Source organism: Tachypleus tridentatus, chromosome 5 (genome assembly GCF_004210375.1).
Source record: "Tachypleus tridentatus isolate NWPU-2018 chromosome 5, ASM421037v1, whole genome shotgun sequence".
Taxonomy (NCBI): domain Eukaryota; kingdom Metazoa; phylum Arthropoda; class Merostomata; order Xiphosura; family Limulidae; genus Tachypleus; species Tachypleus tridentatus.
In genome coordinates this window covers 49,429,356-49,457,350 of record NC_134829.1, presented here as the reverse complement: position 1 = coordinate 49,457,350, position 27,995 = coordinate 49,429,356, and the positions used below count along the sequence as shown (strand labels likewise).

The following is a 27,995-nucleotide window of genomic DNA, read 5'->3' as shown; positions in this document are numbered from 1 at the left end:
GATAGACTGTGAAGCTATTTGCACTCTACTTCAGTGTTGGTTACTTACACATGATGAGGTGTACAAAATTTTCCTCTAGTAAGGCTAACTTCTAACATTCTTCTTGCTTTTCACATCACCTCCTCTTCTGTGTTCCTCCTTGGAGGCACCTTTGACTACCAAACTAGGTTGAATTCTTGTAGCTGTAGAGCCAGTATTGGCCATTATATTACAAAGTCTTTCCATTCTTTATTTCCATAAACTCATGGACTTGTTTCTTTAAATAATAAACTTATCTTATTTGGGACAAGTGCAGTATTCTAAACTGAACTTTGCCTCCAGGTAATATCAGCTTCTTAATGTCTGGTTATCCCTTTGTCATTCCTTTTATGTGATTGAGCTTGTTCTTCTTAGTGTGTTAACAGTTCTTGATTCGTGACAGTCTCAGCTGTAATGATGCTTTCCAACATCTATTCCAGTTTACTCTTTCTGATATCCTGTGGGAGGAGTTCTTATTCCTTTGAAACTTTTTATTGCAATTCTTGGCAATATGTTCTTTAGATTACACTGGATACACCCCTTGTTCTGTGGTTAATTTCCTGCATTCTATTGAACTAATCCTTTTAGTTTTTCTAGTTTGTCATTAGTGGTAGTTTATATTTCAATGCTACTTAATTTGACAATTCCATTTATAGCATTTATAAATTGGTTACATGTCAAAAAATCTATAATATATTGAGGAATGTCCTGGTAATAATTGAATAAGCTCTTCTGAATGTTCTCCAAGTTTGACTAAAGTTTATTCTCTCCTCCATACTTGGTTTTGAAACTTCACTCTGGATAGTTGCTTCTGACAAGTCACTTCAAATTTATTTGATAAAGCAGCTAGCTACCAGTGTTTGATACTTGTTATGAATCTTAGCTGGAAGGTTACTTAATGTCATCAATGCTGGACCTTTAAAATGGGCAGAAAGATGAATAAATTGTTGTTAACTTTAGAAATGGTTTCAAACTCAGGCATTCTATGCATCTAATGGTACCTTTCTGTCATAGTTTACTGGTTTCCAAATAGAACAATGTTGTTGAAATGGCAGATGTCATGGTTGATGTAGTCCAGGAAGGTTTTTGCATTCACAACTGGTACAGCAGTGATGGTTACAGGTGTAGACAAAAATGCTTCTCCTATTTTGTATTTTACATTTAAATTATTGGACAGATGTATAAATAGCAGTAGCTGGTTTAATCTTTTAATTCGCCAATTCATTTCCCATATGTTTTATTCTGTTACAAATGTTCCTTCCTATTTCATTGTTATTTCTGTTATAATTTTTCTGTACATCCCTTTTTACTTCAGCAACGTCCTTTTGTACTTCAGATATTTCATCACAGCCTTTACGTACTTCTTCAGTTTTGTTTTGTAATCTCTGTGTGCATCTTTAACATTGTGACAGTGCACTGATGATTCTCTCATATTGCAGGCCCTCAAAGTTATGTAAAAAATCATAAATTTCTATCCTTATAAATATGGGCAAACTCTGTAAGAAAACTACACCAAGTAACATGAAGCATTAAAAACATCTTTGGTTATCAATCTTGTCTTCAATCAGATTTATATTTATTTTTAATTCTTTTTCAAATATTACATTTATTTCTTTTTAACTCTGCTCTTAAATTCCTGTCCTCTACCACTTGATCATTTTTCAATTTTCAGGAAAGGTCTTGTTGATGTTCTTTTAATTATCTGTATCATTATATTATTATGTCCAGCAAAACTTCAGTCTTCCTTCTGGATTTAGTTATCATTTTGAAATGGTGCCAAGTAATATTTTGTTACATCAGAATAATCCCACTTCTATCACCAGTGTTGTCATGTTGTTCTTTTGTTTGGCTGGTTCTTTTGAATTATTTTGTGAATGTAAGGCCAAGTCCAGTCAATTTACCAATACAAATTGGTTAGTTCTTTAAGGTTGGTTACAGGTTACTATCAATATGCATAGTTGAAGGCCATAGTTCACAAATAGACATTTACTCAATAATGGTACTATGACTAACGTATAAATAAACCTACTTGTATAGTTTCATGGATGATCAATTAAGTAAATTAATACATGTAATAATTGCCATTTATCTAAGTATTTCACTGAATAACTGTCACTCTAAATGTAAACTGACTCAATGTTTCACTGATCTTTATATGTATAATATGCCCTTGTTTCTTGAGGCCCTGCAAAGCCACTTGATCACTAATATTCCTTTGCAACTGTTATAAGCCTACTTGATTTGAATGTCAAATACCCTCTAGCTGTTAGCAAAATTAAAACATTGAAAATGTAGCTTACAACATGTAACCTGAGATGACCTAGGAAGGTCAGAACGTTGTTCTCTGCTTATCAATAAAAGTGTTAATACCCATACCAGCCATTCTGAGTTACATTTTTATTTCAAGTGGATTTCTTATCATCAAGAAGAGCTTACATTACTTTGTTTCATTAATTTTTAAGAACTTGTATATTTTTGAGAATAGTAATTTATTGGTGTTTTACATGGATATGAAGAAAACATTTTTAATGGACCATTGCACTTTTTAATTTCTGTGCAGTTTTTAAAATATAGATTTCTTTACTTTTGTCAATATAGTTATTTACTGTGATGTAATTTACTTAAATTTTAAAGAGGCAAATAGTATTTTTTCTTAGCTCATGAAAAATTTCAAATATGTTTCTTCCATCAAAACTGTGTCAGGAAGTAACAGAGGATAGATTGAGGAATGAGGAAAAATTTTTTTTTTGCTCTACCAGTAAAATTCGACTTTTGTGCGGATATTAACTTAGTAAATTTTTTGAGTAGTAATGTGAAACACATAATACTGTGCATAAAAACAAAACCATATTTTTGGAACAAAATGTCAGCACATAGACCAGGAAACTGGTTTGACACTTCCACGAGTCCTCTTCAATCTAAAACACAAATGTGTTAAAGCTAGTTTTATTGTTTTTGCACTGACTGTCTTTTTTCAAAAAACATGGTTTTATTTTTATGTACAGTATTATATGTTTCACATTATTACTAAAATGACTTAACTTTTTTAGTAAAATTAAAAATGTATTTGATAAAGTTTTCATCTCTTTATGTGAGTTTTCACTAAAATTATATGTATATAGTGATCAAAAGTAAGTGTTTTAATCATATAACATATGGAGACCTAGGTTTCAGTAGGTAAGAAAAATTTGTGTGTGCCTGCATGTGTAAGGTAATTTCCAATTCAAACAACTAGATAAGAAACGTAAGTCTTACAAATGTAGTGCAGTGAAATAAATCGGGGCACAAATTACCAAGATATGACAATTGAGTTTAACATAATATATGTGTGGAAAGATGATACATGGTGGTAAGGGTATACAAACACTGGATGTGAAATAAAATAAGAATTGAAACTTTTTTTTATAGAAGTGCTTAACTAAACCAGTAAGGCACGCCCTGTAAACCTATAAAACCTACCATTTATTATTCACAGCCAAATACAGCAGTACTGGAGGCCAGCACCTTGCAAGAATTTAACAGAGGAACTGATTGATAACACTGAAATGTAGAGGGTGGGTTTAATTTTTGTTTTTCGTGGGATTTATTGTGCAGGGACAGTCTTAAAGGACCATATTGTTTCTTGTTCTAGACATATTATAGGTTTTATGTGTGTATTTGTTTAATGCAGACTTTTATCACAAGATCTGTTTGGTAAGTTCTACATTTGTAATCGTTCCATAAACATTTCAGATACAAACGAAGGAGACTCTAGTACAAAACAAAGTGAGGCCAAGAAACTTAAAAAAGAAGGTAAGTTATTAAATCAATAATTGTGTTACCTCTGTGCAGTATTGATAATTGAACCAAAATATTATTCAGTATTTTCTCAACAGAAAAAAAAGAAAAGGTCAAGTTTCATGTCCTTTAGAAGTCTCAAAAAGTGCAGCAACTTAAATTCTGTAAAAAATATTACTTTGAATTTACCTGGGTTGTGAAACTTCAAGTCTCTTTTCACAACCTATTGATATTGGGCAAAATATTCTATAAGGGTAATAAAAGGTACTTAAAAGTTTTTGGAATAAATCACATATTAATGATTTAAAAAAATGTTTACATCCACATTAATGGAAACGTGACACTACTCGGCTTGGGTTAGTACTTTTACATTACAAATGCTTTAATCACTTAAGCATTTTTTTCATTTTATGAATTCTGTCAAGATGATCTGTGATTTATTTTTTTGTATTTTTATGCAATAAAAAATAGAAATATAGAAACTAGTATTTGAAACAAAGTGTAAATCACTAACTATTGTTTGACCTTTAATTTATATATATATCTTAACAGAATGCAAAACTTCTTTTGTACTATAGATAAAATTCAGTTTTATGTAATAAATAAGTTTTCCTTGTGGTGTTTTAAAATTCACATTATTATTATTATTCTAAACATGAAGACAGTAAGTCTTATAAAATTTCAGTAGCTCAAAGTTCTAACTAAATAACTTTGTCATAAAGCTTATAAAATTTTGTCTAAAAACAGTTGAGGTCTTTAAGCATCAGAAATTGTTGGATAATAACACAGGTCTGTGAATTTAAACTTCATAAAAGTTGTTTTGGTTTTAATAATGTATTTTCCATAATGACACTACACAGAGTTTGAAAATAATATTAATTTCTATAACATAAGGATATTTGTTTACAAATCAGGAAGAAAAAAAAAACTTTCTTAGAGCAAATTATTATTTTTGTTCACTGCAATTAGTATTTTTTATTATGTTTGTGTTCTAGAATGTTTTATAAGACTGCCGTGTCACAATTGTTCTAGAGAAATCTAGTGCCAGTAATTATGTTGCTAACATTTTAAGCATAATAAAATGTGACCCAATTTCAGTGAAAATGATTCACTTCTGACATTTTGTTAAAAATCTGTATGTGGTGAAGAAAAATGGACATCATTTTTGGAGTCAGAGTACAGAAATTACTGTAGTACATGTAAAAATTTAAAAACAATAAAACCATTGCAGGCCTGTGCTATTAATGTCATTTCAGTACATAAAAATAAACAATGAATCCTTGTCAAAGCAGTTTGTACTATAACAAAATATATCTTCTCTTAATCTCAAAATAAATTTATGTTGATGTTATTCATATATGTTTCATTTGTGGTGATCACCATTTAGTATTTATTGACAGGTATTAAGTCTATATATCTTCTCTATGTACCATATAATTTTTTTATGTGGCTGTTATTCAAGTTATCTGAGTATCTAGTAACTTGTTTTCATAAAACACTGTTCTCTACTGATAAATTTGGCCCAGAATAGCCAGGTGGTTAGGAGGCTCAAATTGTAGAGTCATGGATTTGAATCCCCATCACACAAAATATGCTCACCGTTTTAGCCGTGGGGATGTTATAATGTGACAGTCAGTCACATTGTTTTTTGGTAAAGGAATAGCCCAAGAGCTGTCAGTGGGTGGTGATGACTATCTGCCTTCCTTCTAGTCTTACAATGCTAAATCAGGGACAGCTAGTGCAGATAGCCCTCGTGTAGTTTGCATGAAATTCAAACAAACTACTGATAAATTTATTGCTAATACAAGTGACTAAAACCTTAACAACAGTTGGTAATATATTCTGTTTCTTACTGCTACATTACTGAGTGTATATACATGAACATTAATTAATATTATCATCGTAAAGACATCTTGTCTGTTTTGTGGGGCGATAGGAAAAGTATGAAGACAATGGTTTTATGTGCTGCTTTGTTTATCACAGCATGTTTAGATACTGAATGTATTGTGTAAATATCTATGTAGTTCTTAATATAAACTTATTTCTGAATTCAAAAGGAGGTAAATAAATTTCATTGAGATTAAAGAGGTGTGAATACCGTGCGTAGAGTGTAATATTATCTATTATTCGTGATCAAACAATACATTAGTTACTAAATTTAATAGAGATGAGGTCTTTGTCGTTATGGAAATAAGTCAGAGGTATGTGAAATAATGAACTGTGCAGTGTATTTGGCTCCTAACAGTGAGGAAAAATTTAATTGTTTGTTGAAATGAAGAAATTTAATTAAACAGACTTTTGTCGGAGCTGGTATGCCATTCATCAGCTAAATATATTTTGTATATTAATATATTAGAATGCAATCATGATAAATTATAGCATTTTGTGTTTATCTTCTGGTGATAAATTAATGAACTTTATTGTTTTTTTTTATGTTGCAACCGTACACAAGATTTTGATGTTTTTCAGTCAAACTGACATTTCCAGAAGAGGCCCTACTGGGGAGGGGGATTTCTTAGCTTATAATTTGTATAATTTAAGTAACTAGAAAATATGATATATATTTAATTATTTCGTTAAATTCAGTAAAATGTAAACAAGAAAAATTGGTTATCTAAGGAATGGTTGGGCAGAGGAAGATTTTGACTCAAGTTTTGAATATAAAAATTTACTTGTTTGGCAAGTAGTGTACAAAGGCTTGGCCAGTGTGGATTTTTTAAGGAAAATGAATGTCAGGTTTTGGTTGATATATTAAACATTTACAGGAAATTTAAATGTTTTATGCTTTGACTTTATTAAAGAGTATATGACTTTCTTTTCTTTTTTGTGGAGGAGTGGCCTCCAAATATTCTTGATTTCAAAAAAATTAATGCATGTATGTGGAGGGATAGGTAGTAATAAATTTGCAATGCTTATTTTCTTGGGATATAGAAGAAAAAATAGCTTGTAAGCGTACTAGTGGCCAGTTGAGCTGAATTTGTTTTAGTTACTTCTTTAGTTCCCTTTTGAACAAATCTTGTAGCATCATTTCTTCTGGTGTAAATAAGTATTTTATGTAAACTATTAAGACCAGTTATTGTCCATAACTTTAAAGCTATTTAATGATATTATTAAGTCATTGCATTGCAAAAAAAATATTCAATAGATGATAATTGTAAAGTCATTACAAAATTTTGATTTTCAGAGAAAATTAAAATATGGACCAAAAATGTTTCATTAAGGTTAAATATTATATATATCTTTGTCACATTTATCTTAGATTTGTATTTGTAGTCTTTTACTGCAAAATCATTGCACATCACAGTTTATCTAGATATAAAAAGTTTCACTTTGATAAGCACTATTTATGGTAGAAGAAATGGTTATTCAGTTTTATGGTAATTTAGCTTATATAGGCAGAAAGGATGTGTTAGAATACTAGATACTCGCAGACCTAATTTAACAAGCAAAATTATATACAGTTTTCAAATTAGTTAGTCTACATCCTATGGTTCTTAACGTGGATATCTACTTTACAATATTTTATAGTGCATAAAGTGAATTTAATGTTGTTTTCTTTAATGTTACTTGAAAGTGATTTTTTTTCTTCCAATTTTGATTTTTATAAAACGACTATTTTCATGGATAATTTTTCAAACCTGATTCTGTTTATGTAGTATCCTTTAGGAATATGTCTTTCCCACTTGAGTGAGTAACTAAGTTTTGTTTTATTGCAGAACCTTATTTGTCTATCATTCTAACACAAGAATCATTTGGCTTTGTGCCCACAGCTTTGTTTACATTGCTCTTTGTACAAATCTAATGGTAGTAAGTTAATCTGAAACCAACGTGTATGAACCATCAATATGGGACTGACTACCAATTGGTGGCCATGGTCATCTGTAGTATTTGCTATTATATAAATGTTGTGAAATTAATTATTTTATTCTATAACTGTGTAAAAAAAATTTCTTCATATTTTACATTGCCTTCCTCTTAAAATAAGAAAGATATTACAAATATCAATATTACTGCATGTTCTTCAAACCTATGTACTATAGTGGTGTTAGAAATTTGTGACTAATTTCTCAGTTTGAAAGATCTTGTTTGCATTGGAAGTATTTTTAGGCTATACATCTTCAATATTGGTGCTTTTTCAATTGTGTAATTTATTGTACAGAGTATTATTAAAAGCATCAGTCTATTTTATTTATATAGTTGTAGTTTTTTTATGTAGTTGAAGGATCCCCCCCGAGATTTTTGAGGTTGTGCTCAGTATGTCTTTAACTTCCTACTTTTTAAATAAATAATATTTAAAACAATGTATTTTGATGCACATGATAAAGAGATTATTGTTTTTAATTTTATTTATTTATGATTTTATATGTGCATTCAGGAATACTTTTATTCCAACTGTCAAGTTTGCTGTCAAACAGAAAAGTCGGTGTTTCAGCATTAGGCTAAGGAGCTTGTACTGACCCAATTTTTTCTTTTCCAGCAGAGTAGATTATTACCAACCTCTTATTGAGTATTTGAATATTTTAAGATTATATGTTTAACATAATTTCAGTGTTGTGAGATGTTTCATTGTTAATTTTAGATTATCTAATTGTTTTCCTGCCTTCTTATGATGTAATTCATTTTTAACATTGGGATCCTCACTAACTCTTTGTTCCTTCTCTGACTGATCCTCTTAGTCCTTTTCCGAATCTCAGTTTAGTTTTGTAAATTTATTGTAAATCCACAAAGAACACTTACTCTTTAAATTAACAATGAAATAACATTTTAGTAAGTAATTACCCGTTGTATTATGTATCGGTTGTTCTTTATCATATGTGGTTGGAATACTTAAAGATTTCTTAATTTATCGATCTTCCTTGAAACTATAACATTGAAGAATGAAACCAAAATACTCGGTTCTAGATAGAAAAAAAATGAAAGAGACTGAGGGTGACATGTTTGTATGATATTATTTAACAGAGTTGTACCTATCGTTGATGGCGCCCTGTGTAAAATATACATTTCATGCCCCCAGTCCTAAAAAAAAATTAAATTCTTGCTTTCAAAGATGTAAACTAATGCTCCTACTTCTGTTGGTATGACCCTGTTATTCAGTTAATAAGTAGCAATAGAAGGAGAGTGTTTCATATCTTGAAACTGCTGAGCATGAACATTATTATAAGAGTTGTTCAGAATACACCTCTAAGTTTATATTTATGTATATATATATATATATATATATATATATATATATATATATATATATATATTAAAATACAGTAATTTATCTTTAGTCACATTTCACTGGACTTTTTAGTTTTCATAAACTGTTTTAGCTGTCTTTATTTGTAGTTTAATAAAAAAAAACTTAAATGTATATCATGTATTGGAAAATTATTTGCAAATAGTTATTTTTTGGAATTTGATGACTAATCATGTGGTGTATCTTTTTAGATATGGGATTGTTTGGTTTTTGCCCTTCCTGGGACAACTTTTACCTAGTGGTATGTGAGAAATGTGGACAAGTTGTAAAGCCACAAGCCTTCAAAAGCCACCTAGGTTAGTTTCAAGTTTATAATTTCCTTAGTGGCAGATGAGAGAAATTCAAGATTAAAATTTTATATTTGTTTGAACAATTTTAATTCCAGGAAACAAACTAGCTTAACTTTTGGTTAAGATAAAACAAAATAATTTTGAAATTATACTTAAATTATATGACAAACTGTTTGTTTATTTATTTATATGCATATTTAAACATAAACATTCAGAAAATAAAGCACTTTGTTAGGTCACGATAACATGAACATTAGATACGAGTGAATCTTAAATTATCATGTTATTTTCAACAAGTTAGAAGCAACTTAACACACAACTGTTTCTAATAATGATTGCGAATTATTATCAATATATTTTTGAATAGGTAATTCTGTCTTTTGAAGACTTTTGAAATGTTTTATACATTAATAAATGGCATTCTATCATTCTATTTAAACAGTTTTGTACATTAAGCTGGTAAAAAATGTATAGAATTTTGTACATTGAGAAGTTGCATTCAAGTTTCCAACTTAATCAGGTTAAAATGTAGATTAGATTCTGGATTAATTTGATTGTGAATTATTATAATAATATATGAGCTAATTAATAGACTTAATTAAAAATAGAAATAAGATTGATAGCAGTATCATTTTAATGTTTATTTGCAAAACTTTTTTTTGAGCATTTCAAGTGTTCAAAATAAGTCTTCTCTCAAAATGTTGAATGAATTGTAGTTTGTTCAGTTATATCCTATGTTAAACAGTCTTTCTTGATTTAAAACTATTCTTTATATGTAATAAAGTCCAACTGTACTTTCATACAGAAGTTTATATTTAACATCATACATACTGTAGATATATTTAATAACTTTATTGAAAACCTGATTTACTCATGAAATCATATCATTGATAGAAACATGCTGAGGTCAACATCCATATTTCCAACTACATCACAATTATTGTGCTATCACTGACCACTAAAAGATGATGAAAAAGTTTACATCTTTTTTATTTGTAGTTTGAGATAAAAAACTTTATTGGTTAATAAACTGATATCTAAGCTTCTTTTATTTGATGTAGATATCCAAATAGATCTACTTGGCATTAGTTGTCTACTAGTTGCATGTTATTTAAATAAGTATTCCTAGAATACAATATGTTAGGTACAAGTAAAAGTACACATCCAAGTAATGGGAAAAGTTTAAATTATCAATTTAAATTACTTCATGGACTTTAAGAAGGTTATGTTTCACTCACAGCCAAAGCTTTGAACTGCTTCTACAGCTTTCTGCAAAAGTAATTGTTGAATATTTCAGTCATGGTAAGAGCTTTTCAATAATAACGTACAGCAAAACTACATTTTCATTTTTTGAGTTACATCACAATTTGAAATGTGAATGATAGTGAGGTTAATTCCTAACAACTTAGTGTAGAATATCCTGCTTGTGAAATAGCATTTGTTATCAACATAATTTATGTCTGTTCTACTGTCATTTAAAAAGTTAATGTTGAGACAAAAGTTCAGACAGAAACCAAGGTTTGCAATGTGTATAAGATTGGTGCTCCAGGTTTTTGTAATATCCAACAGTAGGCTACTTATGTAAATTAAATAAGTGTAATTATTTTTCGTAGAAGTATTTGAAATGACTTACGTGTAGTAGAATTTGAGTAATTGATAGTCTTTAGTTAACAGTAATCCAATTAATGAATAGAGTTATTTATTACATACTGACAACCTCTGAACATAAATAATCTAGGCAACTTTGTGTAAATGCTAACAGCTTAGAGATGTGTTTGACTCAAAGACGGGTGATGCATATTTTATAACTTAAAAGAACTACCATAATTTGCCTTAAAAGTATTAAAAAGTTGAAACACTTTTTATGAGTGGTTTTTTTTTTCTTGCTCTTGATGAAGAAAAAATTTTTAACTTTTGTAACATATTTATAAAAATCTAATAAAATATGACAGTATGAATAACTGAAATGACTTTCTGAATAGTTAATATCTAATTTACTGACATTTCTGTGGCTTAGAGGAACTGAAACAAGTTCTTCTTAGAGGCAAATAAAACAAAAAAATTACAATTTTTTGTTTAAATAAACTTTGTAGAAGTAACAATGACCCAAAAGGTAAGTTTTGGAACTTTTTGATTGAGACAAAATAGTTCTTAAAAGAAAATGTGTTGTATTTTTATATTTTTAAATAGAAGAATGAGTGACAGTAGATTAAAAAAAAATTATTAGAATCTCATTTGTGTTTTAAGGTAAATGATAAGCAAGTCAAATCTGTTATTGTATCTAGGTTGTTTCTTAGAATTACATAACAAATTATACAAGATATAATATAATGGGAAATAAAGTAGTTTGATAATGTGCTTTATTCTCAGAACATAACATGTTACAACTAAGATTGATAAGTATCTTATAGCTATTTTGGAACAAGTTCTTAATATAGATTTCTGTACCTTTGGTATTGAAAAGATAATAAATACCCTTTTAACTGAAACTGTAACATTTTTATTTAAATATAACCACTAAATACAATCTCAGAATAAGTTAACAAAGAGGTGTAATTCTATTCATATCGGTAATCAGTTTTGGAACATCCAGCCCTCGTGAAGTACAGTATTATGTTAAAGAACAATTTCAACTTACGAGAAATAATATATATGCCTTGAATGGAATTTCGTTTTTGATTAGAAACAGCTGTGGGTGTAAAAATTAATTACTGTGGAATTTCCGTCAACTCCGTTATTGTCAAACTCGGAAGTAAAGTTAACAAAAAACAGATAACGAATTTATCCATTAGCGTTCATGCGTCAGTCGTTGCTCATGTGTCGTAATGGATGACGTATGAACAAGTACCTATACATTTGTCTGGCGGTACAATTCCGGGCCTTGTGTATGGGTATATACTTCTGGGTAAGGACAGATACGTTGGTCAATTATTACGAAAGTGGCTGGTATGGAAATTTTAGTGTTTATGTATTAACAAACTGTTGCGTCGCTATTAAAAAATGGCTTTACGTGCTATTTAGAAATAAATTTTTTAAATTATCACACAAAGACATTTACAAAATTTGCAGTTTTTTGTATATCTAATTTTAAATATCCATATATTGATCAATCTTATCATACGGTGAATGTTGCAGCGTGATTGTAAAACATAACTTTTTAGGCTTAGAATTGACAGATACATTTTATTTGTAAGATCTCAGGGTCTGATCAGTTTAACCGAAACATGTTACGTAAAATTACAATTTTTGTGATTAGCCAATGTTTGTATATTTAAATTATCTCGTAAAAGTGGCCTTCAAATTGGACCCGAGCCCAATTTATCCACGTACACAATATCTGCGAATCTGGCCGAAGCATTTCTGTGGGTTTTCCTTTGCAAAACTTAAAAAACAATAACAAAAAACACGCATGTGTGAGTGCGTGAGTGAGTTTGTAATCAATGTAATAAAGTGTTTGTAATAGTATATTAGCACAAACGTAAGATAGAGTCATATTACTATTACAAATAATTTTTGTTGTTGAAGTAGTGCATAAGAATTTAAACACGCGCAAATAAAAGTTGTTTCAAAAGTAACTGTGAAGGAAGTGTGAGCGCGTAGATTGAATTTTATCTTTAGAAAGTGTGGAATAAAATTAGTAGGCGAAGGGAAAATGTGCTCGTGTAGGATTTTTCCAATAATTGAGATGTGTACAATTTCAGTAACTTTTGTATAAAATTTACTGGTAAAAATACAAAACTTTTTGTTACATTCTAAGCCTCTTGTTTTTGAGATTGGTAACACGTAGGGAAAGTGTTAGCATTGAAATGTATACTGAATTTATAACATCGCGTGTATATGCAACTCTTTTATGTACCTATTTGGACACTTGTTTTGTGGTTTCTTTCAACAAGCATGCGAAAATTATGTCTATAGAGGAGGAAATGCTAAATGTTTCGAGGGTGAATGTGTGTCAGTATTAGTTCCGCCACACGAATATGTTGGTACATATTGTGGCAATACTAAATATTACACGAAGCGTGCGTAACTCCCATATTGTGTGTAACGATTAGACATTGATAAAATGTCCAGTAGATTTTGCATAAATATGTATAATCTACATACTTGCTTTATAAAAACAAAGTTTCTTTATTAATGTGTGTTTTGTCGGTTATCAATGTAATAAACAGTTTGGATAGTTTTTCTCTAACTTGATTGTGTGACACTTACAGTGTTCTAACGGTTCCATACACAAAATGACCAAAGAAAATACAGAACATGTATATTAAAACAGGCAATATTACTTTTATTTTCAATTTGTTTTCGGTGCGTTTACTTTCGAGAGGATTAAGCCTGAATATTTATAATGCAAAAAACCGGGTTTGATACTCGTGGCGGACACAGCAGAGATAGCCTATCGCATAAATTTGCCCTTAACAATATTAAATTATATCCAGTACATTTTAATGTTTGAAACCGATCATTGTTTTTGTTAACCTAAATGACAAAACTATACATCGTGTGAAATACCTTTTGTTCAGTTTGAGTTATTGGTTTAACTGAATGATATATACAACGGGTTAAGGTATTGTTTTAACTGAATGATATACAACGGGTTAAGATATTGTTTTAACTGAATACGATACAACAGTTTGAGTTATTGGTTTAACTGAATGATATATACAACGGGTTAAGATATTGTTTTAACTGAATACGATACAACAGTTTGAGTTTTTGGTTTAACTGAATGATATATACAACGGGTTAAGATATTGTTTTAACTGAGCAATATATACGACGAGTTAAGTAAGGCATTGTTGTCTCGACTGAATACGATATAACAGAGTGAGGTAATGTTTTATGTGCATAGTGTAATCTGATGAAAGTTTCAAGTGCGCGTTAAACATTTACAATGAAATGTGTAAAACAACTAGATGGCTAATTAGATAAAGTACAAACACTAGAAAACTGACAAATTGGTTTAAGAAACCAAACTTATTTTGTACGCGAAAAGATCTCCACAACAAGTGGTGTGGTTATGCTTTTGTGTATGTCTGTTTAACTCAATGAAATAAGATAAAATCTACATGCAGAATTCAAAAAATGGTTTAGGTGACGGACACGATAGGTTTGGCTGTGCACAAAAGCTAAGCAATATCTATATGCATATGAAGCCTACTAATTAACAACAAGCGTACACTCTAACCATCATAGGTTTTGAGTACTTGGTCAGTCCGTTGTACAAAAGATAGACTCCCTTAACTTCAAAACATAAAACACAGTTTACATCGGTAAACCTTTGTTATTTTTTAACAGAAATCGTGAACCGTACATTCATAAAGTCGTTTTGTTTTTTCCCTAATCATTACACGTTAATAAGTAATAATGCCAGTATTGAGTTCACCACTTACTTAAATTTGAATTTAAAATTCAAGCTGCATTCAGATAGACAAGTATGTATTTTTCAAGTAAGAATTTCCTAACGGACGCCATTCTAGAGGTGAACATATCACGTACTGTAAACAAAACTTTTTTTCTCTAAAACTTCGTGTTATCCCACAGTGTACAAAACGTGTACGCAAGATTTTGTTATTATATTACCAAACCTGAATCTCGGAAATTTGTTTTCCTTCTAATTGCCGGGCAGGTGACTTCTCTGATTTTGTAAATGGTCCTTGAACATTAGATAATTTGGCAAGTAGTTCTTGATTTATATATATAAATTTACAGCTCATTTGAGTGTGGCGTAATGACTAGGGTGCTATTACCACACAACCACGAATTAAGTAAATAAAATCGTGCTCCGTACCCCAGCAGTCATGGGTGCGTTAACAGAGTGACTACCAAATTCCCCTAGTCGGTCAGACAAAAGAAGCCCATGAGTTGTTGGCTGTGGGTGTTAGAGTGATTTCCGTTTAGTTTATCAGTTTAAAGTTAGGGACAGCGTACTTAGCTCTCGAGTAACTTTACGCGAATCTCTGGAAACAAGTGGCAAAAACAACAAAACTGAGTGGTTTCTAAGGTGTCAGATATTAGCCAGTAAAAGTATTCAGTCTACTTTTTTCTAGAATTTATATTTGTACAACTTATTTATGGTAAAACCAAACACAGTATTTGTTTTCTTTTTATTTCAGTAACTGGTTTTATTATGTAAAGTACGCTCCATAGTGGCACAGCGGCATGTCTGCGTACTAACGCTGCTAAAATCCGAGTTTCGATACTTGTGGTGGGCAGAGCATAGATAGCCCATCGTATAGCGAGCGTTGTGCTGAACAACACACAACCAACGTAAAAGAGTTCATAAATGTATCCCAATACACTATATTTATACGTTTCACTAGCAGTACAATTTTAAAAAAGGACAGACATGTATTCGTGTAAAAAATTTCTGTCATAATCCTGTCATCATACGAGCCGAAATGTTTGTCTATTAATGTCTGAAAGACACCGAATTTGTGGTTAACTGTAACAACATTTCATAATACAATACTTTATGCATAAGGCTTGTGACAGGAACGTCCAGAAATAACAACTTTCACCTTGTGTCAACATTGTTTTAGATTTTGCAACCAATTTCCCTGGAAATTGTTGCTTCGATTGATGTCAATGTTTCCAGCAGTTTACCTATGGTTAGATGTTAATCAGGCCCGGCATGGTCAGGTGGGTTAAGGCGTTCGACTCATTAACTGAGAATCGCGGGTTCGAATCCCCATCGCACCAATCATGCTCGCCCTTACAGCCTTGGGGCCGTTATAAGGTAACAGTCAATCCCACTATTCGTTGGTAAAAGAGTAGCCCAAGAGTTGGCGGTGGATGGTGATGACTAGCTGCCTTCCCTCTGGTCTTATACTGCTAAATTAGGGACCGCTAGCGCAGATAGCTCTTGTGTAGCTTTGCGCAAAATTAAAAAAAAACAAACCAAAAAACAGAGATGTTAATCTATGGGTGTTTCACCAAACAATTTGTGAAAAAGTAACCGTTGTGAGAAAACTGCATTACAATTTGTATCTTTTAAAACAACATGGAACGTTTATACAAACTGGATGTCGTAAAGAATAGATGGTTGTCGTTTACAAAACGAAGAAAATGATTTTGATTTGAGCAGGGTTCGAAAGACAGTGAGACAAGATCCCATTTTTAAACAGAGTTCAAAACCCGGGTGGGTAAATATTTGTACTACATTGACGGTTATTCCTTCAGACATTGTTAAGGGCAGAGTTTTTCTCTTAAACTGTAGTTACGTGTTTCTAAAGGTAAATAAAATAATGCATGGTATATCTTAATAACTGTTGTATTTCGAGCAAAGTGTTACTCAAACTATTTCGGTCGTAATTACTTAAAGAGTTCGTACAGACTTACACTAATGACCCATCATTTATACTGTGTCATTAAGCATGCATGTTTAGGTTATTAAATTTTTTAATCATTTATTCTTAAGGTTTGCATAATTATTCATAATACTAAATATGTTTAAAAGTGCGACAAATACGTTGGTTGCCACATGCGAGATACTTATCACACGTTGTTTGTCTCTGTCTCTCACTTGTTTCACGAGATAATTTTTACGTTGCAATCGGTATATACAACCTATACATGTGTAAATTGGGTTCTACACAAACGAAAATGTAACAGTAACAGCTGTTATAAAATATAGTTTTCAAACTGATCATTCATCCTTCATATGAGTGTACTTCAACATGTTATCTCGCGCGTATAGTCTAGACTGTGTCAATGAAAATGTTTTTTGTGATGCTGTGTTACGATACATTCAGAGTTGTAGTGAACAAAAAAAAAACATTTAGCGCGAGCACTATAGAAAATAGTGTACATAACGAGTACAGATAATATGAACGTCAAAACAAATAAAAGGATATTAAAATTTTGTGTATTTATTTGTGGGTTTTATGATACTAAGTGAAACCAAAGTGCAAGAATTGAACTTTGTACAGCGACTTCCTCAAGTTATACCGTACAGGTAGAGACACATTTAATAGTATTAGCATTATATTGATTTCACAGTAGAATAAAAGGTGTAATTGCCAAAGTAACTGTTGCGACAGTTTTCGACGTTTTAAATAAGTCGTCGGAGTGTGTACATCCAAAGATATGTGCGATGGTCGTAAATGAATGATTACCTGTAATAAAAAAAATATTAATAACTGTTAATACTATGCAGGGCCAAATTATGTATTCTGCAATTCTCCAATATATTTGTTTATTGTTAAGAGCACAGTTACATACTGGGCTGTATGGAATGCTCACTGGAAACATGGAAACACGAATTTTGGCGATATAAGACTTCAGTCACTAGAAATTTATAAGAGGTAAAAACTATACACAAACGCAAACACACAAACACTGAATGGGTCATCGTTTTTATTTACTGACACAAAGCTTATTCTAATGCAGTGATTGTTTCTAAATTATGATATGTATAATCGTTAAAGATATTACTTAGTTATTGTAATCACTATTTACTGTGCTGTCCTGTATGTTAAAACGTTTTAATCACTTGGACCTTCACCTAGTGGCAATTTAGCCTCCAACCTTAAAAGTAGGTCACGTGGTATTAGCGGTACTTACGCATACCTTTTCACCGGCGGTGGTTTGTGCTTCGTGCCACGCGGTTTGTTACCGTCAGCGTACGACTAGTTTGTTTTGGTCGGAGTTTCATCGTGTCGCCACCAGAGGGTCGCATTACAATCTGCCATATTGGATCTTATAAGGGTGTTCAGACAAGTGTAGTAATAACACATAAAATTTATTACATCGCGCAGTAGTACTAGTTGTAGCAGGTTTTTGTGTGGATTCAGCTCACAGTATTTTCATTTTTCATGCCGTGAGGTTTAAAGATGACACGTGATTGAAAGACTTGCTCTAGTGTTATTTATAACGGCATATGTGAGTAACCTAGTTTTAGGGTATCAGTAACACGAGAAATAGTACAAATATCGTCATTGTAGAACTGACCCAAGGTTATCTTCAGAGACAGTTTATTAGGCCTTGATGTTAGTGTTAAAGTAAATCCTTGTTATTATCTTTATGCCTTAGGTGGCGGTAATCCCATTATTCATCAGAGTTAAGTCATAAATGATGCAAAAGATAACTGTGGTAGTCTTAGTAACGGTGCTGTTCACGTGAAGTATTTTCTGTGAATTTTAGGTCTGCGAATTGACCTGCATCTTTGATGTTTAGACGTATTTCTTGTCATGATCATGTAGAGTTTAAATAGTTTGAAAATAAAGTACGAGGTTATTGTTAAGAAATAGGCTTAATCATGTAAGACCAACTCTATAGTTTTTAAATGACAATTTTGACATTAGTAGTAAATAAAAAAATATTTCATTTGAAATTATAAAAATATTGTACGTTTGAATATTTTGTTAATGTTATATGTGAATTTCATAAGTAAAGAAATGTGCAACAGAGTTGGAGGAATGTTAAAATAGATATCTCTTAATTGATTGAAGATATTAAAGAAATGTAATTAAAATGCATTGCAATTAATGAAATCTCTGCTAAATAGAATTACTTTTTGCAAGAAAGTAAAAAGCTTGTTGCTTGTGGTTATGCTATATATCTGTGTTAGTGCATATAGAAATCATCATAACTATGAAATCATGTATTTGGCACTTATAAAATTTATTTTATAAGATATTTTGAAATAGTGTTTTCAAAAAACTAAACTCAGAGATGTATGATTGTGGGTTGTATTGTATACTTGAATAATAGACTAGTTACAAAGAATACAAAGTGGAGATTTTACATCCATATCACAGTCTAATAAACATTTAAAATAATTTAACAGCATACCATGGGGGGAAAATATTTCAAAGCATATGATTGTAATGCAGCAACACGTTTGCTGATTAAAAAGTATGGATGTAGATGTTTAATGCTTGAAATTGTTATTTCTTATAGTTTACAATTTACTAATATAATAACCATATGTAGATTATCTCAACATTTTAATAATGTTTAACATGGAAGTGGTCTCTAGCTCTCAACTACAGAGAGGAAACAAGTTCATGTATTTAAAGTGTGTACTCAGTTCTAATTTCTGAATCAGTTGTTTTTACAAACTCTCTAGTGTGATAAAACCTTTCTCCTATTAAGGTAACCAAAACTACTTTAAAGTATCCCAGTTAAATTCCTTAAAATACTATATGTGGTCAGATAATTAGTTCATCTTTTTTTAAGATTATTTAAATTAACTAGGGCTAAGCTAAGTACCAGGAATGTATTGTTACTGATATGTAGGTATGATACTCCAACAAAATGTTTGTAAACAAGTGCAACTAATCAAAAAGTTTACGTAACCCATTTTATTGTTAAAGTGAAGCCGTTATGGTTCAAACTTCTATAACTATATTGTAGCCCTAGTTTAAATGAAACTACTGTAAGAAAAGTTTGTGTTTTAAGTAATTCAGAATATACTGAACAATATTTGAAGCTTGAAGCACTGTTAAATATCTGTAGCATAGACAAAAACTTGGAATGAATAAAAGTGTGAAACATTTGCATATACTATGCTTGTTTTAACTTGTAAAGCTGTAATGTGTCTTTTGTTAAGCTTTACTATTGTGTCTGGTAGAAATATAATGGTGTTAGAAAAGTTCTTACGTAGGTTGAATAATGTACAGATATGCTACTATTTATTTATTTTGTCTGGTAGATTGTTTAGGCAGAGTATTCATGAAGAAACTTTGTAGAATGGACGGCAACTTGAAGACGAAAGGCATAAGACTTTCAAATCGTCGTCCTCTACACTTGTGTTTTCACAACAGGCAGTTGTCGTCCATTCTACAAAGTTTCATCAAATACTATTTCTCTGACTTTTTCATTGCCAAATAATATGATACAGTAATGAGAAGTGTAGATAATTTTAAAATAGATTTGCTGGCAAGTAGTGCCATTAGTTGATGATAATTTAAAGCAAGTCACATTTTTATTTAGAGCTGTGATGATTTGTAATTTATGATTTTAATGTAAGTTATATCAGGTATAACTTTCAATGGCCAGACATTAACTTGTACATTGGTATTCAGTTGAACTGTGTTTACCCTTTTTCAGATGTGTTATGTGTCTACCAAATATGTTTATTTCATTATTGACAATTAATTATAATTAATTATTTAATTGCAATTACAAATAGCTGGTTTGATTCCAGAGTTATTTATCCTAGCTCAATATTTAAAAAGGTAATTGATAATATTCAGGTTCTTAAATTTTACCAGAAACTGAATAATTAGTGATTGTAAAAGTATCCATACCTGCAAATGGTATTATCATTAATAGTTGACAAGTCACTGATCATTTCAGACACATTCACTGATTTCAGTCAGTGGCAGAAGTAATAATGCTTTAGTTCTAGCTTATTATACAGTGAATAATAATTGCAAAATCCAGAAGAGATGTTGGTTTATTTTAGTTTATATGCCAGCATGTTGATTTATGAGATATTTTTGAAGCTGGAGGTACTTTATATTTAGGTCATTAAGAAATAGCATGTGTATATAGTGTGCTCATTTGTTTATTTAAACTGATTAATTGCCATAAGCCATATGTATTTTTGAATTTCAGGGAGTAACTGTGTACCTGAAATCTTATTGAAAGTCAGTAAGCAAGAATCTAATTTTCCACTAACTTCAAAACCACACAGAATGAATGTTATTTTTTTGTTCACTCGTAAACTGTGATATTATTTACAGAAGCTCAACATGGAAGTGTAAGATCAAGCTGTCCCAAATCTTCAGAGGACCAGAAATGTGAAAATTTTCAGCCTACCAATCATGTCTTTAAATCGCAGTGCAATTTATCATCTACAAAAATGAAATCATCTGTTGCTCTGTCCTCTCATCCATTGGAGTCACGACCTCATACAAAACTGTCTGGTTCTGGTGTAAGTAATATCACTAAATCAAAAGCTGAAAAGCCTGGATGGGGGAATAAAGGAAATAAAAATCACACTCTTGCACCAGTAGTGTTTGTGGAGAGGATTCCTGATAATGCAGTAGTTAAAAATGTTAACTCTTCCCCAACATTTAAAAAGGAACTACCTTCACCACAGAAACCTCCACCTCTCTTAATACCACATTTACCATCCACTTGTTTAACAGCACTATCAAAAACGAACATAACGGCCGTATCTCATCCTGTTTACTCATCAAAGTTAGCAAGTACCATGCATCATCATTCTACAACAGTATCCAAAGATAAACAGATCTTGATAAATGTTGAGACTAAAAAAATCTCAAGCTCCAGCAGGACTAAGAAAATGCCAAAAGAACGAAAACTTCTGCTTTGTAAAGGTAAGAATCTATCTTATTTTAACAAATAAAGAGTCAATGTAAAGTAATTTTTGATTGTGTAAAATAATAAATGTATACTTGGTTCAAATCACTTTTAGAAGATTAAAAAACATAACTTGCCTTAATAAATTGGTTGACCAGCGAAAAAGGTTAATTTTAACCTGATTTAAGGTACATTTTGAGATAGTTTTTAAAATGGCTCGACAATCTGTGTAAAATAACAGTATTTTTATCAGTGTAAACATTATCATTTTCTCTGTGTTTACTGTTAAGAATAAAAACAATTTCTAAAATAAATATTTTTAACTACCACTCAGAGTTAAGCTAAACATCCTACTATTTCTTTAGAATCATTAATTAAATGCTGTAGGTTGGTAAAATGATTGATTTAAAAAGAAAAAGAAAGTTAAATTTAACAGTTGCTTATGAAATAGCTGTGGTTATTTATGTGTGTTCTGTAATATAAGCCTTTGAATATTATCTTATTAAAGAAAAAAAGCAGTTATTTGCAGTGTCAGTTTTTCTTATTTTTTCCTTTATGTTCTATTTCAGACCGGGAATATGATCCGAATATACATTGTGGTGTTGTCATATCTGAAACTGGCAAGCCATGTACCCATTCTTTAACATGCAAAGTGAGTTTCAATATTTTAACTACACACATTCCCAATAGTTTTCTGTGAGGCATATTCACTTTAGTTTTATTGTTTCTTTGAAAGGTGGGGAGTTGAATTTAAGTATTATTGTATTTTACCATTAGCTGTACGTTTCTCACATGATTAATTTTGGTTTCAAATATTTAAAAAAAATTCTTGAATTTATAGTTTTTTTCATGAATGAATCTTGGATTAAGTTCTGTTAATGAAGTAATTTTGATTTATTCGTGTTTGTTTTTTACATAAATAATAAACAGTATAGTCCCAAGTGGGTGAATTTTTCTGATTTAGTTTTTCTGAATGGTTATTTTAAAACAAAGGTTAAGTTATGCAGAAATTTGTCTCAGTTTTTCTTATTAACCTATAGCCAAGCTTGTTTTTATTTTTTAGACTCATCCTTTGTCTATGCGAAGAAAGGTTTCAGGAAGAAGAAAGAAGTTTGATGAACTTTTAGCAGATCATCGAGCGTCCAAAGAAGCAACACTCAAGGCAGTTAAAGCCTCAGCAGCACGCACTGATTCAGTTTCTTACCCTAACCAGTTTAATTCATCTGGATCACAGACTTGTGTCTCACAAACAGGTATATACTTAACCTCATTTAGGTAATAGTTATAGGCAGGGATAATGTACATAATTTGTATTTTAAGAACAAACATCTTTTAGGACAATTGATGAGCATCAGACTGTTGCAGTGTCCAGATACTGGATTCAACTGTCCATGTGGGTAAACCAGTTTTATCATAGTCTCCTTCTAAAGACAGCTTTCTTTTTTAAACTGTTTGTAATGTGCAAGTAAAAGTGAAGTACATTCTATTAGAGAATCTAGACAGTTGAAAGAAAGTGGTGAAACTATAATTTCACTTGGACATTCCTCACAGGAACAGACCTCTTTTGCCAAAAGTGAAATACTTGTAAAGTTTGAAATTAGTACAAAACTACTTAGAACTTTTATAAGGAAGTGCATAAAAAAATCAGGAACACTTGTAACATCAAGCCTGCAGTTACAATAGCTCTTTAAAAAATGCAATGTTGATCATGTCCTGTTTGATTTGATAGTGCATAAAGAATATTGATTGGTGGATATAACTATTAATATTGTATAAATAATGCTTGTAAATACAGTTTGTATATTGTATTGTCTGTGATACAGTTAGTAAGTTGTGTTGTCCATCATAGGGTCTGTGAGTCGTGTTGTCCATCATACGTATAATCTATGTAGAAATTACTTAGTTAAGAAAGAAGCTGCTAGAGTCATTTGGATGATTCATTAGAGCTCTGATCTCAACATGTGATATTTGATAGATCAAAAACTTGCTACACCAAAAGCTACTTCCTAAGAAACTTTATTGGAGTGTATTAGAGATATTTGGAATAAAATCCCAAAAGGATGCCTTGGTTAAATGTGGTGACAATGTATGAAAGACTGTCTGTAGTTATTAAAGTAAAAGGGGAGACACAAAATATTAACTGTTTGCTGAACTGAAACACTTCCTGTTGTATTAACTATGAAGATTAATATAGTTTTGATGTTTCACCTGTGATTTACCTTCCATTGTTTTTTGAAAGTAACCTGAAATACAATTTTTTGACTTTGTCTTAACACTTTTTCACAGTACTGTGTATCTTTTATTTATCATTACAAAAATTAGAAAATTGTTAGGTTAGATAAAATGTAAGTGGAAAAATTTAAATAAAAAATTTCTCGGCAAGATATGCACATGAGCTGTTCATGTGGTAAATAATTTAATAATTAGTTTGCCATTACTTGAGCAGTGTGCTCATCATGTGGTTTGTGACTTTGTTTCACAGGTTCAGTAGTCAGACACTGCTCAAAAAGCAGTAAGAGAATATAAATTAAGTGAATACATGTAAATAGTTATGAGACTGTTTAGAAAATATAATTGTAATTTAATTACTCTTATACAATCTAGAGTTATTCTAGAAAGAAAAGGAAAGTTAATTTAGAAAAATTTCTTGTTTTTTAATATGGCAATTACAATTTGTTGGTAAAAGAGTAGCCCAAGAGTTGGCAGTGGGTGGTAATGACTAGCTGCTTTTCTTCTAGTCTTACACTGGTAAATTTGGGACAGTTAGCACATTTAAAAAACAAACCAAGCCAAACCACAACAGTCCCCTCCTAATGAGTGTGGGTTTCATGTAAATAACTCTTCCATCATCGGTTTGGTTGATTTGACTATCCATATGACCTCTTTTACTCATATAATATTTTTATAGTTTTAATACTAGTGACTTTCAATATAATATGCATATCTTCACAAAAGTTTACAGACTTTCAGTAAATATTGTATTTCACATACAAAAAAGTTATATTCTTAGTTATATTTTTAATAAACTAAAAGATTTGTCCATGAATATATTGAGTACTTTTTTCACTAGGCTGTAGCATGCAAAATTATTTTAATGTAAAGGTTAAAAAATACTTTTCTTCATCTCAAAAATTGAAATTTCATTTCATAATATCTAAAACCCTCAAAATATATTTCAAATTCTTGTTTTCAGCAGAACTTTATTTTTTAGTTATTTTTTCTATCCTAATTCTATGAAAGGTTGGTCAATTTAACCAACCTCATAATTAACAAAAAAAACTAATTTAAATTACCATATTACCATTTTTGTTTCTTTCTAGAATGGCATTAAATTGTAACATGAAACTATATTTGTTTATCCTAAGTAGCTTTAAACTCATAACATTATACATGTATTTAAACTTAAAATTTATTGCGATGTGAACAACATCTAAGTACTACTACTTATGCCATTGTAAGTTGTATATCACTTGTGAAATGTGTAGCTCACTTCATGTTATTGAATTAAATTACCTAATTTAATTTTAACTGACTCAAAGTGGTCTCTATTTTTACATTTTAGTTACTTTTATAATGTTGACAATAAACATTCAACTCTTCTTTTCGGTACTAGTTAATTTAAATAATTATTTAATCAAGTAAAGCACAAAAGAACATAGAATAATAGCATGCAAAAAGTAGAGGATATCTTATAACTATTACAGTTTTTCTTCCTTTTTAATTGTTTGCCAAGAGCCATTACAAATTTATCCAAGCTAGTTGTTATCTTTCCTGTGGAAATGAAGTTTATACAGACAGAAAAAATGACAGTCCTCTGTTCAGAAAACAACATAATACATCATTTGATATATGTAAATGGCCCTCTGTTGGATATACATAATACAGTATTGAGAGTAAGAAAGAAATATTAAATCTTTAAAGAAAGGATGTTACAGGTGGGTATAGTAAGAGGAATCTGATATTCTGTTTATTGCTCTTTAACCAAACAAAACTGAAGGCTGTAAAAATTATTATTTGACTGAGCTATGACAGTTTTATACTGAGTAATTTACATTACATTTCATACTTACTGGAGGCGTAATAGAGAATAGGAAAGAGGGGATACCTATAGAAAATGTCACATTTCTCACACTAGAGGAAATTCTGGAATTTTTAAAATTTAATATTTACATGTTATTAAGATATTGATTATTAGCTATGATTTTATGCTATACAAATTGGTATAACCTAAACAAAAAGAAGTTTAATTAAACTTTGAATCTAAGTCACTGAAATATTGTGAGGTGGACAGTAAACAATACCCATGCAGACAGGGCTAATGAAACCTGTGTTCAGAGTGTTATCACTAACAGAATTAAGCATAACAAGAACACAATGTGAATGTTTCTCTCAAGTTAAGGATTTTCTTTGTTTTCTTGACATTGTGCATATCATGCTATGGTCCATTCTTTGCAGTTACAAAGTGTATGAAAGTAAATAAACCTGAAAAAAACACTGTCAAAATTGGTTAAATTCTTGAATATTTCTTTGTCAAAAGTATTGATACAGTGTATAAGTTGAGGTGAAAATTAACAGTAACTATTTTTGCTTCATACCTTGACTTGTACACCATCAAATGTGGTAGTCAGTAAACAATTCATTATATAGGTGTTATACTTAAAATGCTTGACAAAGTTATTGTTACTTACAATAATTACACTGAAAACATTTTTGAAATAACTCGTCTCTGAAGTGACAAGTGCCATTTAAATACAAAAACAACAGTTTTCTGCTACACAAATTGTCTTTTTATAGTTTATCCAGTATGCAGCAAGTCCAGTACATCTGCTTCTGTTTCTCAAAAAGTGACCACGGCTCCTACAGTTTGTAAACCAATCTCCCGGACACTGCACACAAAGAGGTGAAGTGAAATCATTAGTAGATTAATTGTGAACAAAGTTGAAAATGTGACTTGTATAGCCAGTAAGGTTATTAGACCTTTATTTACACATTTTGATATTGGGATTTTTAAATAAAAACTGCACTAGAACATATTTTACTTTTTGTGGTAAATCAAAATAGCTTATTTTAGGTAATATCTAGTGGTCATCAAGAAAGGTTACTTACCTGTCAGTACAGGAAGAATCTGCAAACTTTCGAATTATGTCTACTATGTAAATATTATAGCTTTACAGTTGCATGTGCTAAGTGGAAATGACATGAAGTGAAACAAGAAATTAGAATATGCAATAATTGATATTTTAAATTCTGTTTATTGGTGGTTTGTGTCTATCTTTATGCATGGTAACCTGTTAAAATTGTTATTTATCTATCCCTATTTTTTCACATATCATTTGCTTGTTAATAGCTGTATTTCCTGAGTTATTGTACATTGTGTCTTTAATATAACTTGTACAAGTTTCTATTTGTTTTATTTATTTCTGAATCATCTTGTAGTTTCTACTGTAGAAATTATGTGGGATATTTATTTAAGTTGGTTATTTCAAGCTCATTTTCATGGATTACTTTCCTAATTTGGATTTTTCTGCTTAGTGGTAAAGTTGCACATCATGTAAAGGAAGCTTTACAAATTATATTTTGGTTGCAGTTTAAATATGTTTTTATTTTTGTAGTTATCATAACATTGACTTAAAGAATAACAAAATGTTTAGTATTTTAAACTTTTACAGAATACATTGTTTAGTATAATAAGGATAATTTCAGAAATTAATATTAAAAATAAACCAAAATCATATTTTTCACAAATGGTAAAGTATTTATAAAGTAATAATTTTGTAAAGACCCATTACAGAAACTATAGATTTTAAAGTGCTGCTGTTTGGTGGGATCTCAAATTTATCCAAGGGTACAACACACTAATTATACTTTATTCTACATTATATAGTGATCAGAAAAATAAAAGACTGATAGAAACTGTGAACTGTTCATCTGTTTGTGGAGTAACAGTATTTGCGAGTCATTGAATTTGCATGATTTTCTGTAAGTTACAAGATCAGGAACATAGTCAGCTTATTTAGCTTGTTATTCTTGTGATTACAGGTTTTAAGTATTCTCAGTTTCTTTAAGACAGTCGAGTATCAACTGACATAATTGGAAAAACTGTTTTTCTGAACTTTTGTCTCTTGATAACCAACAGATTACCATCAGTATCTGCAGAAGCACTTGGTAAACTGGAACCAATGCTATCTGCTGAAGATGTCTGTGTGTCATCTTTGGCTAAAGAAGAAGAAAAGGAAGAACAGTCATTTAAAAGTATTTTAAACCCGGATAATCCATACATTAAGCACCATCCCTGCCCTACAGCAGTAAGTTTTTTGAGTTAACTTTGATTCTCTCTCTCACTTGCTAAATTTCCAACTCTTAGAAGATTACTTCTTGTCAATTAACTCATTTTT

The 27,995-nt window shown here is 30.6% G+C and overlaps 1 protein-coding gene across 4 annotated transcripts in view; it reads left to right on the top strand.

Moving 5' to 3' along the window:
* The window catches only part of LOC143251125 (uncharacterized), a 73,736-nt gene that overhangs the window by 10,862 nt on the left and 34,879 nt on the right, over positions 1-27,995 (top strand). For 3 of the 4 annotated variants that reach the window (XR_013028508.1, XM_076502499.1, XM_076502498.1), the window contains exons 2-8: positions 3,751-3,810; positions 9,229-9,333; positions 21,018-21,617; positions 22,170-22,252; positions 22,664-22,853; positions 26,395-26,500; positions 27,737-27,905. Coding sequence is in view for 3 of the 4 variants with exons in the window: in XM_076502499.1 (XP_076358614.1) it covers positions 3,751-3,810; positions 9,229-9,333; positions 21,018-21,617; positions 22,170-22,252; positions 22,664-22,853; positions 26,395-26,500; positions 27,737-27,905 (1,313 nt within the window). In the remaining variant the exon portion in view is untranslated. Of the gene's footprint in view, positions 1-3,750; positions 3,811-9,228; positions 9,334-18,049; positions 18,208-21,017; positions 21,618-22,169; positions 22,253-22,663; positions 22,854-26,394; positions 26,501-27,736; positions 27,906-27,995 lie in introns of those variants that run through there. The other variant, XM_076502500.1, reaches the window with a different exon arrangement.